At 36.9% G+C, this 21,621-nt stretch overlaps 1 protein-coding gene across 2 annotated transcripts in view; it reads right to left on the bottom strand.

Annotated features, from left to right (window-relative positions):
• Positions 1 to 9,424: 9,424 nt before the first annotated feature.
• RNF11 (ring finger protein 11) overlaps positions 9,425 to 21,621 on the bottom strand; it is a 54,406-nt gene continuing 42,209 nt past the window's right edge. Inside the window, exons 2-5 of one of the 2 annotated variants that reach the window (XR_013170978.1) lie at positions 20,895 to 21,064; positions 18,872 to 19,195; positions 12,871 to 12,970; positions 9,425 to 11,465 (exon numbers count right to left, since the gene is read on the bottom strand). Coding sequence is in view for 1 of the 2 variants with exons in the window: in XM_077149700.1 (XP_077005815.1) it covers positions 19,024 to 19,195; positions 20,895 to 21,064 (342 nt within the window). In the remaining variant the exon portion in view is untranslated. Of the gene's footprint in view, positions 11,466 to 12,870; positions 12,971 to 18,639; positions 19,196 to 20,894; positions 21,065 to 21,621 lie in introns of those variants that run through there. The other variant, XM_077149700.1, reaches the window with a different exon arrangement.

The following is a 21,621-nucleotide window of genomic DNA, read 5'->3' on the forward strand; positions in this document are numbered from 1 at the left end:
TTCTGAAGTACATTTATTTCTGACAGCATTTTTCTTAAAAAACAATGGTTTTTTTTTTGGTGCAGGTGGCTGTTTGTATATGTCTTAGATATTTCAGTTGAGAGAAGAGATATTTAAATAATAAAATTTACATACTTAAGATATCATGCAACATCTATTTCAGTAAAATATGTTGCTTGAATTCTTGGGGAGGGCTAAAAGGCTGGACAAGAACAGAAGTCATACGGTCATGAATGTTTTAGTTAGATAACATGATGTTTTAAAAACTCCAGCATAAGTTGTCAATATTTAAAAATGGAGACATTTCACAAATGAATCCAGTTTCTGGCCTCTTATATTTAAAAAGAAACAAGATCTGGCTGAAGTCGGGACTATATTCCCACAAGGCAATAATCAGCCGTAGCTGGGTAGAGGCTCCTTTAAACACTTATATACCTTTCTGGCCCCTGAAAGCATGTGAATTTGCAATACTTGGGTCTGTTGAAAGTAAGACTCAGGTTCAGTGATCAATACCAGGTTGTACCATCCATAATCTAGCAACACTATTCAATTTACCATTTCCCTGGGGGAAACTCCTGTACACAGTAAATATTCACCTGTGAAATGTGATTCCTCAAATGCATGAATGCAATTTCTGTAAGGTGAGAACTGCAGGCAACTTTCCCAATCTTCCAGCACTGCAGTGTTTAGTGAATTATTTTGTACATCTCCCAGGGACTGGGTTAACACATTAATATACAGTCATCCAGCATCCTATGGCTAATATTAAATGAAATCATGCATTTTACGTAAAGCATATTCTTATTAGAAAATAAGAAAAAAAACCCAAAAAGGCCTTCATCCAAGATTTTCTTATGCACTTAGTCCTGTCAGAGTAAAAATGCTATGAAAAAAATATTTGTCATTTTATCAGAATTAGACATAAGGTTGCTCTCCAGAGAGAGCTAGTGCTTTGCAATCTCTGTCTTCTCCAAAGCCAGGATGCTGGGCGACCAACCTGTTTTGAGGTTTTGGGGCAAGTCAGCGTAGAGCAAGAAGGATGACTAGAGACAAGCTCCAAGCGAGGACAGGCTTGCCCACAATTAGGACACTCTTAGTGCTGTATCAAAGCAGCGCTAGTCACAGGAAACCAAACATATAATTCGCAACATTGTTTTTCAGTTTACAAAAAATCTTTATCTTGACATTCAAACATTTCAGGTGCTTTTGCTTTTGTTGTTTTTTTCAGTGTCAGGCCAAGATGGTTTCCTTGTCAACATTTGCTGTTGTTGATTTTCTCCTGTGCCGCATTAATTAGCCTTCATCACCTTTACCCTAGTGCCCTGGCTGCAGGCTGGCTGATGAGATGACTCAGTAGGTTTTGCTTCTTTTATCCCACCTGCAGCTTTTGAACTATTTTATCAAAAACATGTGAAGTAGTGTGAAATTGTTGGTTTCCTTGTGCAGGGGCCTTTGAAGGTGAAAATTCTGTCATCATTGTTTTCTTGAGTTATTTCAGGTTGTTTCTTCTCCAATAGTGCAGACCTTTCCCTCACACCTGCCTTGGAGAGGTAGCCGATCAGGTGGAGAACTTTGTCCTGGAAATAAGGAGACCTGAATTCTAGTCCCTGTTTTGTCTACTTTTTCAGAGTGACCCTGGGAAAGTCATGGAACCTCTGAAAAATTAGTAATTTGCATTAAATTAAGGCCCTTTCCTGCTCTCAATAGTTCTGATTCTCCGGTCAAGTCTATTTCTGGGATTTCATCTGCAAGATGAGGCAACAGATGTACCCCCTCACTTTTCTGTTAAAGCCTTGTGTCCCCAAGCATTCTGACCAGGAATATAGGCTTCTTCAAACAGGGGTCTCTGTAGCGGCCCATTTGAGTGACACCCTCATTTGGGGAAAATGCAAACCCTGTGCTACCCAGACGAACTCAGTTGTTAGGGAAGTAGCAGCTGCCTACCGTGATATGAACAGGCCCTTGGGAACGGAAAGGCTGCCTCTGTGTCTCTCTGGGCACAGACCCTTGGACTGGCAGGGAGGCTTCCAGCTGTGTGCAGGTCCCTATCAGCGTTCCCACGGGTTGGCAGACTTCCCTACTCCTTATCTCTCCCGTCAGAGTGGGAGTGTTTCCAAGACAACTATCGTCATTCACAGCAAAAAACCATGACCTGTCCACGACCCTAAAAGGCCACTTCCAACCCAAGACTTGGCTAAGGTCCAGGTAGGAGATTCCCAGCAACTGAAGAATGGCACCAGGAGGTTTTCAAAAAGCCCTAGCCTGCTGAGTGTTTGACTCATTCAACAAGAGAGTAGAAATGCAAGGACATTTTTTCTCTGGAGCTAGTCCCAAACTTATTTCTTGTAAGATAATGGGGAGTGGGTAACAGTCTTCTCATTGTTTACTTCAAAATTAAAGTCAAATAGAGAGCCTTTTCCATGAGTGTTTTCTTGTGTACCTGGCAACATCACACTAATTCAGTAATAAGAGGTGCCTGTATTCTGAATCCAAGCACCAAATGGGAAGTTCTCATTTGCAAGATACAGCTTGCAAAGATTGGAAATTACCGTTTGAAGTCTGGTGCAATGTTCGTTACTGCTCAGTAAGGCTAAGTCCACAAAGCCTCATTTGGGGGCTTGAAAAATCCATTCCCCAAAGAAACAATTTGCAAATTGTTTTTACTGTATAAAGTAAATTGTTAAGTGACAAAATGTAATAGAGCCCCTTGGGAAAGCTCGCAATTAATGACTGAAGGTTGTGACGGACTGCTCAAAGTTGACATATAAGCTTAGTCAGAGACATCACAGCTAACATCTCACATATGACTGGATTGGGTGGGGACTGTGGTGTTCCTTCACATCATCTGGGGACAAGAATTATATTAAGCACCCACCATGTACCCATTTCTATTCTAAGTACATGTATCTAACCCTCACAACTACCCTATGAAGTAGTGTACTACTGCCGTTTTACAGATGAGAAATGTGAGACAGGTAAAATAACTTAAGATCACAGAACCATTATGCAGCAGAAGCAAGATCTGAAGGCAGGCAATTCAGTTCTAAAGACCACACTTTGCTAAACTGTTGGCCTGGCTACAAAATTACCAGTTTAAAGTTGTACCTGCTTTTTGATTGTCTTGGGCCACTGTTAAGAACAGAAAAAGTACTTACTAATGAGTTGAACACTAGAAATCCTTGGTATCTGTGAGGTATGTTTCCTACTTGGCATGAGGTCGGACTCTGACAATGCAAAAAAAAAAAAAAAAAAAAGGCAAACCTTAAATAGCAGAGTTAATGCCTAAAATTACCAAGGAATGACAGAGGAAAAGGCATGCTCTAATCCCTAGGTTGGTTAGGTAGAGTTTAGAGGCCAGGCTTGAGGAGTAGTTTGGTGTATGACAATATGAGGTAAGAACACTGGCAAATTGGAAGTGCATGGTGCTTTAGGCACACTTTTTTTTTTTTAATGTTGGGCTGACTAAACTTATCATATCGGTGGATCGAAGTGACCCATGGGCCAGAAATTTTTAACTCCTGGGCTACAGTTGAATTTTCTGCAGTTAACTGATCTTTTCTCAGTTAAAGAAAAGAGGTTGCAAGCAAATTCCTAGTAAGAGAGAAGCCTGGTCTACTGAAAATACCCAACGTTAAAGTTCCATTAGTTACACGAAGTAGTGAACAAAAGCACAGACTGGATTCAAAACGTACTCAAGCTACTTTACCTCTTTGGGAATCAATGTACTCTTTTTTATTTTGGGGGGGGATGCATAGTCTGGGAATTGAACCCGGGTCTCCCGCATGGAAGGAGAGCATTCTACCACTGAACCACCCAAGGAATCAAAATACTCTTTTGTAAAATGGGGCAGGTACATGGCAGAGCCTCACATTCTCATAGCTTTGTGACCAGAGAAGAAAAGGACTAACAGAAGTCCGTTAGCCTAGCTTGTCTTACATGTCAGTCCCTTAGACCAGTGGTTCTTAAATCAAAGTGTGGTCCCCAAACCAGCATCAGCATCGCCTGGGTACTTGTTAGAAATGCAAATTCTCAGCCCCGCTCAGACCTAGAAAGTGTAGGGTGACTCCTTCAGGTGAATCTAACAGAGGGCAGTTTGAGAGCCCCTCCCTTAGTGAGTGAGGTATTATGATTGGCCCATCTTGGGTCATATGCTCACTGGGGGTTATTATTAGAAGGAAAGATGGGGTACTGAGCAGCAAAAACATATGTTCTTTCTCTCAAAAACTGATAAACAGGACCTACATATGACCCGTCACATTCCCAGGTAAAGGGGGGGATGAGGAGAGAGGGTATAGTTTGTGGTACTGATTTTAGACAAGACTTATCGGAAAGCTGCTCGCTCAGGAAGGGCTTTACCCCTCTCCTTGCCACCCTCAAAGTTCCTCCTGTTTTACAGCGGGAACTTCCTTGATGACAGCTCTCTAGCAGAGATGCTCAAATTCCTTAGGACCCCTCTTCTTTCATTTCCTCCTTCCCTTCATTTAATATCTGTTGAGCATCTATTCTCCTGTTCTCATGAAACTTATTTTGGTTGGGAAGACATATAAGTAAATAAAGAATTAGAGCCATGAAGCAAATAAACAGGAGATATGATAAGAAAACCTGGTTTTTGGAGAGGGAGGAAGGGAGAACTACTTTAGACAGGGTAGTCAGAGAAGCCTGTTTATACCTGTTACATTTAAGTTGAGGTCCAGAGGATAAGAAGCCAACCATCTGAACACTGGAGAACAGAGATGCAAGGCAGAGACTATAGTTCAAAAATACTTGAGATGGGTATAAGCTTGGCATTTTAGAGGCAGAAAAAGAAAGGTCCATGAAACTACAGAATAGAGTCTATGAAACTGAAAAGTGGCAGAAAGCCAACTCATTCTTGTTAAGGAATTTTGATTTTATCCTCAGTACAATGGGAAGTTATTAAAGAGCTTTAAGCAGGCAAATGACATAATCCAATTCACTTAAAATTATTTTGGTTGTTGTATGGTTAATGGATAACATATAGGGTTAAACCAGTTAGGAGGCTGGTACCATGCCAAGGATCTTCAGCCAATTGCTTCTGGTTTATCTGAATTGCAAATAAAAATACTGCATCTTACCTTCATCAGCTGCTAGACTTAGGAAAAGAGAATGTTCATGTGATAAACAGGCAGTCAGTGTGAGTTGGCATTTCATGTGAGTAAGGTTCATGATTCTTTGCTCTTCACAGGAAATCAGACACCAGTTTATCAAATCCATACCCAGAAACAGGATTCTTACTTCAAAGTTATCTTCAAGTCCTTGTTAACTCAAAGTTTAAGAAATAAATAGTCCTGAACACCAAAAGCGAAGGACACATGAACAAATGGCTTGCGAAAGAACAAACACACTTCTGTGTACAACACATATTAGTTGTAGCTAATAATTTATAATCTGTTTGCTGAGCTCAGCTACCCTCATGGTCAGATGATCATTTTCTGCACTGTTTCAAAGCTGAAAGGTTGACTGATTCTGGAAGTGGCAGAATGTAGCCTATTCCTGCACTTCTAGTATGGACAATGCTGGAAGCCAAACCAAATGCTTTTTTGACAACATACTTGTATTCCAATTCACACAATGCCCAAGACTTGCTTTTGGGTCCAAATTGACTGTATTAGCTACTATTGGTAGCCCCCAGCAAGAAGTTGGGCTTCTTCTCTCATCAGTCCCAGATCTTCTTGCAGGCACTCAGAAGTGCCATCACTTTTTTTTTTCAGGTATTTTTCTCACAGTGCCAAGAAATCTGGTGCCTACAGTCATGTTATAAAAGAGGTTCAAAGCAAGCAGATAACTCCTCTAATCACAATCAGTGTTAGATGAATAAAATCTGTGCCTTATTGATAATGTTTTGTATGTAAACACCAAACTTCCTGTGATAGCATCCAAAGATGACTAAATTTTGGATTTGTGAACAATAACTTGCTTTAAGAAACAAAAATGTGAAGAAAAGTTAATATCTGGGCCCAGGTTAATAAAAATATTCCTTATTTATCCTGGGAAAAGAAAATTACTTAGAGTAGGCAACTGGAAGCAGCCATCTCTTTCAAAGTTTCTTTAAAAATTACTTTGTCAGACTGGCTAAGGGTTTGTCACTTTATTGATCTTCTCAAAGAACCAATGTTTGGTTTTGTTTATTCTATTTTTTTTAATCTCAGTTTCATCTATTTCTGCTCTAATCTTTCTTTCTTTCCTTCTGCTTGCCTTGGGATTTGTTTGCTGTTCTTTTAATAGTTCCTCCAGGTGTGCAGTTAGGTCTTTGATTTTAGCTTGCTCTTCGTTTGTAATCTAGGCATTTAGGGCTATGAATTTCCCTCTCAGCATTGTCCTCACTGCAGCCTTTAAATTTGGATATGTTGTATTCTCGTTTTCACTCGTCTTATTTCCCGATTTTTCTTTGACCCAGTGATTAACAGTGTGTTGTTTAACGTCAATATATCTGTGAATTTTCCAGTTCTCCTCCAGTTATTGACTTCCAGCTTCATTCCATTATGATTATGCTTTGTATAATTTCAATCTTTTTAAATTTAGACTTGTTTCGTGACCCAACATATGGTCTATCCTGGAGAATGATACATGAACACTTGAGAAGAATGTATATCCTGCTGTTTGGGATGCAATGTCCTTTATATGTCTATTAGGTCTAGTTCATTTACCATATTATTCAAGTTCTCTGTTGGAACATCTTTTCTAGATGTTCTATCTATTGATGAGAGTGGTGTGCTGAAGTCTCCAACTATTATTGTAGAGACGTCTATTTCTCCCTTAAGTTTTGCCCGTGTTTGCCTCATTTTGGGGGGCACCGTGGTTATGTACATAAATACTCATAATTGTTATTTCTACTTGGTATTTTACCCCTTTTGTTAATACATAGTGTCCTTAGTCTAACAGCTTTGCACTTAAGGTCTATTTTGTGTGATATTAATATAGCTACCCCAGCTCTCTTTTGTTTACTGTTTGCATGGAATATATTTTTTCAACCTTTCTCTTTCAATCTATTTGTGCCTTTGGGTCTAAGGTGAGCTCTTGTAGACAGCATATAGTTGGATTATACTTTTTTTTATCCATTCTGCCAATCTGTGCCTTTTGATTGGGGAGTTTAATCTATTGACATTTACTGTTATTCCTGTAAAGGCAGTACTTACATCAGCCATTTTATACTTTGGTTTTTAAATGCCATATCTTATTTTGTCTATTTTTATCATTTTGGTTACCCTTGCTGATAATCTTCATTTCTCCTCTAAGCTTCTCTCTCTGTCTCCTGTTTTTTCCTTTTAGCCTGAAGAACTTCTTTCAGTATTTCTTGTAGGGCAGGTCTCTTGTTGACAAATTCTTTCATTTTCTGCTTATCTGTGAAAATTTCAAAGTCCCTCATGTTAAAATATTTTTATTTTGTTTCATTTTTGAAGTCTCTCATTTTTTAAGGACAGTTTTGCCAGATAAAAATTCTTGGCAGTTTTTCTTTCAGTGCCTTAAATGTATCATACCACTGCCTTTTCACCTCCATGGTTTCTGATGAGAAATCAGTCTATTGCAGTTCCTTTGTATGATGAATTGCTTTTATCTTGCAACTTTCAGGATCTTTGGCATTTGAAATTCTGATTGGAATGTGCCAGGGAGTGAGTCTATTAGATTTTATTCTGCTTGGAGTACACGGCGCTTCTTGGACATGTATATTTATGTCTTTCACAAAAGCTGGGTAATTATTTCCTCAAATATTCTTTCCACCTCTTTTCCCTTGTCTTCACCCATGACATGTATGTTTGTGCACTTCATGCTGTCATTCAAATCCTTGACACCTTGTTTAGTTCTTCCATTCTTTTCTCTGTTCTTCTGTCTGTAAAGATTTCGATTGTCCTGTCTTCTAATTTTCGTCAGAACTTTCTTCTGCTGTTCTAATCTGTTGTTGCATGCCTCTAGTGTATTTTTTTAGCAGTTTTATTGAGATATATTCTCCATCATACAATTCATCCAAAGTGTGCAACCAAGAGCTCTCAGTATAATACAAAGTGGTGCATTCAACACCACAATTTTAGAACAAAAAGAAAAACCCTATATCCCTTATACCCTCCTCCCCTCATTGCTGATATTTAGCATTGGTGTGGTACCTTTGTTACAATTAACGTCAGAATATTAAAATACTACTGTTAACTATAGTACACAGTGTGCATTAAATGTATTTTTTTCCATATACCACCTAATATTAACAACCTGTATAATGGTGACATTCATTTGTTCTAGTTAGTGAAAGAATATTCTTACATTTGTACTATTAACCATAGTCATTGTCCACAACAGAGTTCACTGTTATACAGGTCTGTTTTATTCTCTAGCTTTTCTTCTAGTGACCCTAAACTTCCACTGTCAACATTCACATACACAATTCAGTTTTGTTAATTACTCTCACAATAATATGTTACTATCACCTCTACCCATTTCCAAACACTCATGATCTACCTAATTATAAATTATGCACAATCTTACCTAATTAAAAAAGCATCAGCTTCCCATTCTCTCATTCTATCTCCTGGTAACCTGTATTTCTAGATTTTAACTCTATGAGTTTGCTTATTATTAGTTCATATTAGTGAGATCATACAATATTTGTCCTTTTGTGTCTGGCTTATTTCACTCAACAATGTCCTCAAGATTCATCCATGTTGTTGCATGCACCAGAATGTGGTTCCTTTATAACTGAATAATATCCCATCACATGTATATACCACATTTTGTGTATCCATTCATCAGTTGATAAACACTTGGGTTGCTCTTTTGGCAATCGTGAATAATGCCACTATGAACATCAGTGTGCAAATGTCTAATGTATTTATTTATTTATTTATTTACAAGGGCAGGCACCAGGAAACAAATCTGGGTCTCCAGCATGGCAGGCGAGAACTCTGCCACTGAGCCACTGTTGCCAGCCCTGTGTAATGTATATTTAATCATTTTATTGTGCATTTCATTCCCATAATTTCTCATTTCTTTTTTACTTCCAAATTTTTCTTTATGCTCAGCATCTCCTTAAATTCCCTATCTTCTTGAATTGATTTAGGTTTGAAGATCTTTGATTAGTTCTGAATTCTGCATCTCTTCTGGTTTTAATTTGTTCCTTTGACTGGCCCGTATCTTGCTGTTGCTCAGTATGGTTTGTAATCTTTTGCTGATGTCTAGGTGTCTGATTATGTTGACAAGTTTACTTTGAAGGTCAGTTTCTCTCTTTTGCCTACGGTTTCTTTGTTAATTGGCTTTGTGTTAAGGCTCTTAAAAAAATTTTTTTTTAAACATAACAACATACAAATACGAACATTCTTACCATATGATCATTCCATTCTTGGTATATAATCAAAAATTCACAATATCATCACCATGATCATTTCTTAGAACATTTGCATCAATTCAGAAAAAGAAATAAACAGAAAAAAGAAAAAACTCATACATACCATATGCCTTACCTCTCCCTCTCATTGACTGTTAATATTTCCATCTACCTAATATATTTTAGCCTTTGTTTCCCCTATTTCTTTCTATACCCCTTACCATTCCCTTTCATTGATCACTAGTATTTCAATCTACTGAATTTAACATTTATTCCCCGTTATTTATTTTTAATCCATATGTTTTACTCATCTCTCCACACCACAGATAAAAGGAGAATCAGACACAAGATTTTCACATTCACACACATCGTGAAAGTTGTATCATTATCCAATCATTTTCAAGAAACATGGCTACCGGAACACAGCTCATTTTCAGGCACTTCACTCCAGCCTCTCCAATATACCTTAACTAAAAGGGTGTGATCTATATATTGTGTAAGAATAACCTCTGGACTAACCTCTCAACTCTGTCTGAAATCTCTCAGCCACTGACACTTTATCTCATTTCTCTCTTCCCCCTTTTGATCGAGAAGGCTTTCTCAATCCTTTGATGATGTGTCCCACCTCATTCTAGGATTTTTGTCCCACATTGCCTGGAAGGTTACACCCGTGGGAGTTATGCCCCACGTAGAGAAGGGGAGGGCAGTGAGTTTGCTAGTTGTGTTGGCTGACAAGAGAGAGGCAACATCTGAGCAATAAGAGGTTCTCTGGGGTTGACTCTTAGGCCTAATTTTAAGTAGGCTTAGCTTATCCTTTGGGGGGTAAGTTTCATATGAACAAACCCCAAGATTGAGGGCTCGGTAAGGCTCTTTTTTTATGCTTGCTTTCAATGCACTGAGTTGTTTGATCACAATTTTTTCAGCTCTTCCTCATCTGATTCTTGCCTTGGAGATGTGGTACAATTTTTAAGATTGCCCTATTTGTGCAATTGTTTCATCCACAGGAGATAACTCCCTTTCCTCTCTCTGGGAATCTTGATCTGTTCTGCTTTTGCTTTCCCTCCTCTTTTTTTTTTTTACACTCCTTTTGTTGCCTCTAGCTGCTTTTGCCTGGAGGGCAAATTTTGGGAGGAGGGTTACCTGCAAAAGACTTTCCCAAGTCAATATTTCCTAGCCAAAACAAGGCCAGGGATCAACAAAAGGTACACAGTCCAGTTCCAAAGAACCCTGCAAAGGGAGTCAGGAAAGACACCAAAAGGCTTTTTGACAACTCCTCTGAGTTGCACTTTCCTGGCCTGTCCAGCAAATGGTACCTAAAGCAAACTGTTTCCCATAGCCCTAAGGAGACCCTGTATCTTTAAACCTCTACCACCTTCATCCCTGTTGAGGCTGGGGTTGCAACCATTCCTGTCCAGGGCAGGCTGAAACAGCAGCTAAGAGCTGGGATCCAGCAATCTGAATTTGCCAAAAGCCATGATCACAGTGCTTGGCCATGTCCCCACACTGCCCCCACTCCTATTCTGGGGAAAGAGGACTTCATGTTCCTCTTTGTCCACAGCCGTCAGCCAGGGACTAGACTCTGAGGCAGCCCACCTCAAGAATGGGGGGTGGGTAGTGTTCTCACTGTTTGAACCTATTCAAGCACTGAGGGTTATTTTAGTGTTTAAAGATGCATTGCTGATTTTCCATAGCCCTGTTCATAATACTATGTCCATTACTGTACATTTCATACATTCATATGCTTACCTTATGCACAGGGTTGTTCACACCCAGCCATGGTGCAGGATTTGATAAATGATGCAAAAAATTTTACTGTATTAACATTGCTACACAGAAAGTTTTTTTGTTTTTTTTTTTGTTTTAAATTGTACTCTCTTCCCTGGACTTTTTCTCTGATCATTTGCTACACTTTAAGTAGAAGCTCCAGGTTCTTTCCAGTCTAAATGGGATAGCCTCATTATTTGGCCTCATAAAATACTGTTCCTTAACTTTGTAGCAGTTATCTTAGTTTACAGTTAGTCCTGATTAATGATGATTAACTGAAGTTTCAATCACCTCCGTTTTGTGCGTCCCATGGAGGGCATTGTAGTCTCAAAGTCTGGGTTACTGTACCAGCTCTATCTTGGCTGCTTAATACCTGTTGGGTGAAAAAAAAAAGTGGGGGGTGGGTACTGACAACCATCTCAGACTATTCTTTATCAGTTTCTCAGCCTCTTCCTCCTGCTTCTCCCTAGTTGCTGAATGGTACTCCCGTGGCCCCTGGAGCCCCAAAACATCGTGTCAGACAGTGTCTACTAGCTGTTTTGGAGCAAGAGTGAGCCTCTGCAGTTTCCTATTCTGCTATATTCCCCAGAATTTTTAAACACTTTATTTTTTTATGAAGGAACGGTAAATGGTTTTAGTCTGTTAGTAATATTAATCAGATGCATCGAGTCAGTTGTCTTGAACTACATCTATTACTCAGAGTGATAGAGCAGACAAAAAAAAATGGACAATTAATATCTACAGATAAATCTCAAACCTCTCCAAATAAATTTTTTTTTAATGGATAAGATAGTAAATTGTAAAGGATTTTCTGTTTCTGTGCTAAAGAGCAAAGGAAATGCCAAAGGACAAACGGAAAAGCAAAAAAAGCCTGGATAACATGCCTGGACAATCAACCTCTGAATAATCAATATGCATCCAGAACTGCTGTGGACTGCTATTATTGTTATCTACCTCTGCATGATTTAGAAAAGGACCAATTAAAGCTAAAAAAATGGGCCAATCATTTTTTTTATGGGGTGTGTTTTAGACCCAGAGGCTCTCAGAAAGGGAATCACAAAGTATATGTAAATGTCTTCCCAAAATATATGTGCCTCAGCCATTTTACTCATTTCTATGTTATTTTCATATAAGCCGTAATGTGTCGCAATAAAACTATTAGGATTCCCCACCCCCCCAAAAGAAATGGAGGTGGGAAGTTATTTTTCTCTAGTTAAAAAGGTTTGCTTTCCATGAATACATAAATTATAGACTTAATATATCTCTAAAGCTCTGTATAATTCTGAATTGTAAGTCCCCTCTAAGTCGATTAAACCACTGGCAACCAAAGAGACAGTTAAAATTTTTTAAGTGTCTTATTTCTTATACATATATTTAGATACACATTTTAATTTTATATATGTACTTTATGCATATATATGTGCATTTTTAAATTTTAAAAGTTGACTTCAGTTTTACTTAAGCAATTTTTTAAGAAAACAAAAGTATCAAGCCATATCTTAAATTACTCTGAAAAGGAATTATCTATCAATGGTTCTAAAACTTTCCAGTACATCAGAATCACCTGGAGAAATTGTTAAAAAATGATAAATTCCTGCCTTTGCTCTCCAACTCTTGATTTCATAAGTCTGAGATAGGGCCCAGGAACAAGGCTAACAAGGATTTAGAGCTCTAGATAATTATGTTTAGCTGTCCTGGTCTTTGAGAACTAATAACCTACCAACCCCCTAATTTTACAGGTTGGAAAAACATGGCTTAGAGAGACAAAAATGACTTGCCTGGGGTCATGCAACCACTGAGAATTGGGATTAGAGAGAACTCCGCCTACTTGATACTTGATTCAGTGTTCTTTCCTCTGGGCCTCCTTTATTCAGACTTCTGACATACACAGAGTTGAGAAAAAATTAGAAAAATATACGAATGAGTTCTAATACACCAGAAAATGGACACATGTTAAGGAACAAAAATAGTACTAACTCTAAAGAGTAAAAATATTTGAAATCATAAAATTGGCACTGAAGAGTCTTGAAGAAATCCAGTTAAATTTAAGATTGTAGCAGAGGAGCTGCATAGAGAAAGCACAGAAGGAGGGGCCATAAACTGTTTTCTCTGATCTTTCACCACTCAGTATAAGAGTAGATGAGCTTTAAATTTAGGTGCAGTATCACCTCAAAATCCATCTTTCCTCATGTTCATTAATCTCAAAATTAAAAGCCTAAGAGGCTCTGCCCCAATTAAGATAATGAGTGAAAAGCTTCAGGGCTCTGCCCCTTCACTGTAGTTTTGAACAACCAGCAAGAAGAGGGAGAGCCATTTCTCAAAGCTCCAGCAACGGTTAAAAGACTGCAGTAACAGAACACGTGCCCAAGTAGGAAAAAGGCAACTAAAAGATGGTAGTATCTTACGGTGCCCTTGCTGGCCCACTTCCCAGTTCTGGTCCCTGGTCCTGGCTCTGGAGATAACAGAGTAACCCTCGTGCACATACTAGGAGAATGTATGTCTGTGCCAATCTAGCTAGTGGCAACCTGAAAGACAGAACCAGGACATTAATCACAGGTTTACCATCCAGAACTCGTCCTCTGTGTGGAAGGCAACTCACAGAGCTAAGGCTGTAAAACTGCAGCTGCCTGGGTCAAAGGTTTGTTGGCCAAGGAACATACAATGCAGTGTCTGGGACTGTGAGGAAATACTGTTTGCTAGGGAAGAAGGGATTTTCAGATTTACGTATGTGGGGAACTCCTAGGGCCACTTGAGTGTGTCCAGGACAAGATGCATTCACAAGGACCAGGGAGGATCCTATGCTTTTGCCTCAAGCTATGCTCTAAACTCATTGTATGGCTAAGCACTGAAGAACACTGCACAAGCCAATCGGCAAAGAATGGGAGGGGTATTTTCTTTTTAAATTTTTTTCTAAGCTCCTAGCATTCAAGGAAAGCTCTGTCATAATACTAGCTAAATATAAGCTTAAGTAACAGATGCCTCAGAGTCTAAATCCCAGTGATAACATGTTAAAACTTTCTATGTTTCAACAAAAGATTACAAAATATAAAAAGAAACAGGAAATGATGGCCCACAGAGAAGGGAAGATTAAAGCATTAGGAACCAATAATGAGGAGGACCACACCTGGGACCATACCAGAAAGTATCTTAAAAATTGGTCCTAAATATGCTCAAAGAGCTAAAGGAAAACATAGACAAAGGACTAAAGGACATTAAGAAAATGACAGGTGAACACTAAGAAAATATCAATAAGGAAACAGAAATTATGAAAACGAAAGAAACTTAGCTGAGGACCACAATAACAGCAATTTTTAAAATTCCCTAGAGGATGAGTTCAGCTGTAGATTGGAGCTGGCAGAAGAAAGAATCAATGAACCTGAAGATAAGAGACTTGAATTCAGTCAGTAGAAAAAGAAAAGAATAAAGCAAGGCAAACAGAGTCTGAGAAACCTGTGGGTCACCATCAAACATATCAGTAAATGCACTGTGGAAGTCCCAAGAGAAGAAAGAGAGACAGGGGCAGAGAGAACATTTAAAAAATAGTAGCTAAAAACTTCCCAAATTTAATAAAAGATACTCAGCAAACTCCAAATAGGATAAACCAAAACAGACCCCCATCTCAACATATTATAATCAAACTGTGGGATGCCAAAGAAAAAGAGAGAATTCTGAAAGCTGCAAAAATAGAAGCAATGTATCAAGGTCAAGGGAGCCTCAGTAAGTTTAAGTGCTGATTTTTCTTTGGAAACCATGGAGGCAAGAAGACAGAGGGATGACATTTTAAATGTCAGAAGCAAAAAATTGCCAACCAAGAATTCTCTATATCAATACTGTCTGTCCTCCAAAAATGAGGGCAAAATCAAGACATTCCTAGATAAACAAAAGCTGAGGGAGTCAATCATCACTGGACCAGCCCTATAAGAAATGCTAAAGGGAGTTCTGCAGGACGAAAGGACACTAGATAGACTTATGCCACATGAAGAAATAAAGATCTCCTGTATGGGTAACAGACATGGGCAAATATAAATGCCAGTACTATTGTATGTTTGGTTTGTAACTCCACATTTTACTTCCTATAGGATTTAAAAGGCAAATGCATAAAACGTAATGATAAATCTATGGTTTGGGATTCATAATATATAAAAATGTAATTTGTGACAAGAACTACATAAAGGTAGGTAGACACAGGGGTATAAGGAACATAGTTTTGTGTATGCCATTAAAGTTAAGTTGGTATTAAACCAAATGAGATTGTTTAGAGTATTAAATTTAAGCCCTCTGATAATCACAAACAAAATATTGGAGAATATGCAAACTAATTAAAAAATACAGAACAGATTACAAGAAGCAGAGGCAGAAGGAATAGGGAGCTAGTGCATATGGGTATAGGGTTTCAGTTTGGGGTGACAAGGAAGCTCTAGTAATGGAAGATGGTGAGGAATGAGAGTGTGATTAATCCCACTAGACTGCACGCTTGGAGTGTGTGGGACAGTAAAATTTATGATACATATATATTTCCACAATTAAAACAACAAAGAGCAACTAAAGAGAAAATGACAATTAAATGCAATACATGATCCTGGACATGACCTAAAAATGGAGGAGAAATGGCTAAAAAGGATATTATTGGACTTAAGAAAAAAACAGGAATATAGACTGTAAGCTTTTTATCAATGTTAAACTTCTTGAGCTTGATAACTGCACTTAATGTGGTTACATAAGTGAACATCCTTGTTCTTTAGAAATGTACATGGAGTTATTAAGTGTTCAAGAAGCATTAAATATACAATCTACTCTCCAATGTTCAAAAATTATACATAGATGGATTGATCGATAGATAAAATGATATGGCAAATGTGGCAAAATGTGGGTCTAGGTATCTGGAAGGGTGGGGGTCCGTTGGCATGTACTGCATGGGGTTTTTGTATTACTTTCATAACTTCCTATAAGTTTGAAATTATTTCAAAATATCAACGTTTAAAGAAAAGATTTAAAACATGAGGCTACTATATTGTCAAGATACGTATTTACATGCAAGTGTCATCAGTCAGGAATGATTGCTAGCCAATGCTTTTGTAAGCAGAAGTAGCCACCAAAATGCCTACATTTCTGAATTTATGCCTAAGAAGTTTACCACTTTCAATCTCAGGACGCCCACAGCTCTGCTTCTGACTACTTTATTAAGTGTTATTCCATTTTCTAAAATGAATCCTTCCTTACAAGGGAGCTTTGTACCCAGAGAATTAGTTACTGTAATGCTCACTGTATTCTATAAAGTTACACTGTTTTATATCACAGGGCAGACACTGGTAACTAGGGGAGAGTCTTTTAATACCCAATTTAAAAGAATAATTAAAGAACCGAAAAAAGTTTGTGTGAACAAACTATGTTATCTCAAGGCATTTCTGCTTCTTGCAGGACTGCTGGGTTTCACATTCACGAGGAAAATATTTTTTTATTTTTCCCTAGTCAGGCTTTTCAGATATTTCAAAGCTTAGTTAATTTAGAATTTTTAATAATGATTTAAAAAGCCAAGTTCGATCTTGCCCAAATCTAAATGTCTTATTCATTATTTATTTCACTTTAGTAATAGTAATTTTGAAGCTATCAAGCTTCTAAGTATGTGACTTATTAGATGGTATTAAATGTCAAGCAAAAAATATATATATACTTCAAAAGCATAAATACCTAGAGATTTAAAAGGAATTAGAAAATAAAATTTATATGTCATTTTAAACAAAAGATTAGATAATTGGGGGAATATTCTTATGTAATCAATTCTAAATTTTAGCCCTCTATAACTGTATTATAACTTTATCTAACAACCTTAAAGAATTGCTGCTTCTTAACATGGTATGCGGAGATCAAGTTAAAGAACACTGTCCCTATCAAAAAGCATTCAGCCCCATACTGGTTTCTTCAAGTTTACTGTCAAACTTCTGCGAAACAAGCCTTGTAATAAAGAAAGACTAACAGCAACATGGAAGGTGATTTTTTTTTTTTAAAGTTCATTTACCAAGTTTAATAATCTAGAAGAAAAGAAAGTCTGGCTATGAAACCTGATGACACAGAGATCAAGTTTAAATAGAAAACACAATGATAAGAGCGTATTACTACTGAAAATATTGCACAACTTCAGATGTTTGATCTAAATTTGCTTTATGTAATTGGGGGATATAAATTAAAGAACAAAAACTTAAGAAGCAAGATACATATAACAATTTAACAGAACCTGATATTCTAATTTCTTTCAACTTTTCTCAATTTCATTTTTAAGTCTTTCCATCATGGGACTTATAAACAAATTAACCAACATATGATACTACGGTCAAATGTCAAATCTTTTAGAAAGTACTTATGATAAACTGAATTCCTTTATAATGCAATTATGAAGAACCTTCAAGATACTTGTGTTTTGTATGTAGAAAAGTGTTAGAGTCAAATATTCAACTCAATATAAAATAATAAGATAAATTGATTTCTTAGGTTGAGACTGCTCCTTTTCCTAATGAATGATTTTTTTCAGCTATAATATCACTGAGCTGAACAAAGAAGTCACCTTTGAGAGTACATAAGGAAAAATAAACACATGCTAAATGGATAAAAAATTACTACTACATCTTTTACTAGACCATCTCTATTGAAAAATGCTTCAAAAGCTTAGAGATTCAGAGCATTCTTACATTAGCTCCAAGATAAAAATAAAGGTGGAATTCCTTCTTTTTTGAAATCATAACTATGAAGTCTGTGGTTATACAAATTCTGCATCTGGTGCAAAACATGAAATACATTAATCTTAATTCTCTCTGCCTATATATGACATTTGTCTGTCAGTCAGCTAGCAGGACTTAACAGATACCTTTCCAAGAAACAGAGACTGAGATGTGTTTTATATAACATCAGTAACTTCATACTAGGGTAATGAGAGATGCAGTATCCTTTTGCTATGGTTCAAGACAACAAGGAGGGAGGGCATAGGGAAAATAATAAATCATAAGTGTTACCACTGAGGAACACTTTTTCTCTTCAGTTTCACCACATGCTACTTTAATTTCTACATTAGCATGGTGGCATAATTTGAACTCATAAATCAGAAATCTTAACATTTAAAATTTACCTTGACTTTTAATTATCACCATATTAACAACCAAAATAATTAGATAAAACACATAGCAAAGGGTAATATTAAACCCCACTTTATCACAATTGGTTTCTTGACACATTAACTCATTTTTTATAGAAAAGGGATAGTGCATCTCAGTTTGCTTAGAAGCTAGGAGATCACTTTGAATTCTGCATTTCCTAACTGCAAACAGAATATAGCACTTTAAACAGGTTATAAATAAACTGGTTTTCAAGCATAGAGCCAGCCCCAACAATAATACACTATTTTAAAAGACCTAAGGCAATGGATTCCATTTCCAATGGAAAAAAAGAACTGTGCAAACAAGCTTAAAACTACTTTTTTGTTTTGTGCCAGTGTTATAAAATGTAGCTTTTAATAAAACCTTGACCCAAATGCCAGCTTCAGAAAATAATTAGAGTGGGAGAGAGAGAAGAATTATTTCATTTAGGAAAAATAACCACTATCTTTTTCCTAATTAAATCTTCAACACACACAATTTAAACATATACAGATGCTGTAACACTTTACACAATTCCTATGTACTGGAGCAATAACAAGATCTAAATACAATTATATATTTTAAACACTGGGTCAAGGCTTTACATAAAAATACCATCCTACTTTTCCCCCTAAGTTTCTAAAATATCACGTACTTTCTCTCAACATCTGCAGCCATTCAGGAATTCTTAGGAAACTTTTGTGCATGATCTTAATTCCTAATCCCTGGCTCTTTGGGCTCAGTGACAAAAGATCAAAACCACCAAAAATGATGGTTCACTTGAAGTGTCAGAGGAGAGACCCTGGCTCAATTAGTCTCATAGGAAGAAAGCAGTGCTGCATCAACTGGCTCCATGCAGGAGGGGCATGTGAAGGATCTCATCAACCAGTCATCTATACAGTCCAGGTGATAGATGTGCATGCACGGCAGAAATCGAATTGGGTCCCCATAAACAAAGTCCATCATACAGATCACACACCTGTTGGGAGTGAGGGAAAGAAAGCAGAAAGCACTTTTAGAGAACTACTTTATCTAAAATACAATTAAACTCCATTACAATGACAGTACTAAACTGAGCTACACATTAAAAGGCTTGCCTACCATCTTTCTACTTAAGCATGCAAATTGAACCATTCTCTTAATAAGTAATGATCTGCCCACATTCATTTATTCCAATTCCATGGGAATTTGCAGAATTCAAGATCAATAGACAAGGGGAAATGGACTAAATGGGGATCAAGTCCACCTCTAGAACTGTGCTTGTAAAACAGCTATGTGTTCAGAATTAGATGCTTCAAGTAGGAAAGCTCCAGTTGGATCAAACTTTAATAGTCAATCAAACTTTATATGATTCTCATTTATTTCCTTTTACTTAGTTTTTAGTGTGAGTACTGGAGCACGACAGTTTTATGACAATCATTTTAAAAACCATATGTAAAAATAGAACCACTGATTTCAGCTTTAAGTTTAAACTTCTAAAGTTCTCTTCATCTCATTAGGCTCAGTTTCAACTTCCTGGCAGTTTTCTACAGGTTCAAGAAGGAAACCAATTCTGTAGTGTTTCAGAAATCAGTATTCTAGAGGGAACATGTACTTAAGTACTGGCACTAAATGGTGCTATGGATCTCTGTAACATGTTAATGTAGTTCAAACAGCCAAATTTAACATCAACACTGTAAACTGGATTATGTCTGTAATGGTGAGGCCATTCTCAACCCAAGGAGAATGGCTATCCTCACTAGGAATTCTTATAGACAGTAATGAGCCTTAGAGGACAAAAATACACAAGTAAAATTTTAACCACAACTCATCAGGCTTAATAAATTATTTTACAAGTTAAAAAACAGACAAAATTCACTGAAATATTAACTGACATAGAAAGCTTTCTTTCTTCTTTGGTATTTTAAATACAAGTTTTAATATTGTTTAAAAAGCAATTCTTAATACTTTTTATGTTCTCCTCCTTCCCAAACACCAATTAGGAAAATTAACCACAATCACACCAATGTTGGTAGGGTTCTTTCCTGTTATTTCTCTGTGCATATTTTAATTTTAATAAATATATATTTCTGTAGTATTTTTTCATTTATAAGATTTGTCTCATGTCACTAAAAATCCTTAGCAAACAATTTTAAGGGCTATATAACCTACCAAAGTATTCCTCTACTCCAATTTACTTACCGACACCTGAACATTTATGTGGTTTATATATATATATATTTTCGCTAAATAAGAGTATTGTGAATATCTTTGTTTGCAAAGTTCTAGGGGTGGTAGGGAGGCACACATTTTGGGATAGATTCCTAGAATTACTGTCTCAGAGAGTATAGAAACTGGCATATTTCCAAAGTACTTTCTAAAAACCAGCTGACAAGGTCACCAGCAATGTTGGTACCTAGTTCTTTACCATAATCAAACATAGATGATTGCTTTTAAAGTGTCATGAACTGTCATCCAATTGGGCAAGCAGCATATAAAAAAATTAGAATTCATTCCATCATTTCTTGGTTATTTTTATATGAACATTCTTCTTAATTGCTACATCTAACATTCTCTTATTTGAAACTGGGATGTGTCCAATGTGCTAAATATACAACCACCAAAATGAAGGAGAATATTTTTCAAAAGCAAATAAGCTAAAAGCAGACCTCTAAAATATGTATATTTATGAAACTTACTCCCGGATCTTTTTTTCTGATCCATCTCTTCCAGGGTCATAAACTCCTTTAGGCAGATGCTGTATAAGGCCTATTCTTTGAGCTATCCTAATTTGTTCCTCTTCAGTAAGCTGTGTTGCAAGTCGAGTCTGGCTGGGTGTTGGATGATAGACTGGAACTGGAACTTGTTCCTAAGTATTTAAAAAAAAAAAAAAAAAGGAAAGAATTATTTTTTAAAAACACGTTTTCTGGGAATTTTGTTTTTTTTCTTTTTAGACCATGGTAAAGGGTGGGAGGTAGGGAAAGAGGAACCATGGGAGAGATGGCTGGAGTAGCGTGCAGCAGTATGATTCTCTCTCATCCTGGCTTTAACGTTAGCCATTGGAAACACACATACACCAAGAAAACTCACTTTTAGATTTCTGACCTACTTTTAAAGGATATATACAAAAACTTCACTGGAAAACTGGCATGGAGTATTATTTGAAGCATTTCCACATGAAGAACAATTAAGCCAGATATATTTATTATAAATACATAAGTAGATACATTAATACAAATAGAGCTGCCATGCAATTAACCAATTGGGATGTATTCAACACAAGCTTTCAGGGATGTAAACAGACAAAGGTGTATTTCTAACATTTAATTAGTTGCACATATTACTATATAAGCTATATTAATTTAGACATATTGCTTTATTTCTACTCACATTTTATGAAATAATTTTATTCACACCATAAATATT

The sequence above is a fragment of the Tamandua tetradactyla genome, chromosome 2 (genome assembly GCF_023851605.1).
Source record: "Tamandua tetradactyla isolate mTamTet1 chromosome 2, mTamTet1.pri, whole genome shotgun sequence".
NCBI lineage: Eukaryota > Metazoa > Chordata > Mammalia > Pilosa > Myrmecophagidae > Tamandua > Tamandua tetradactyla.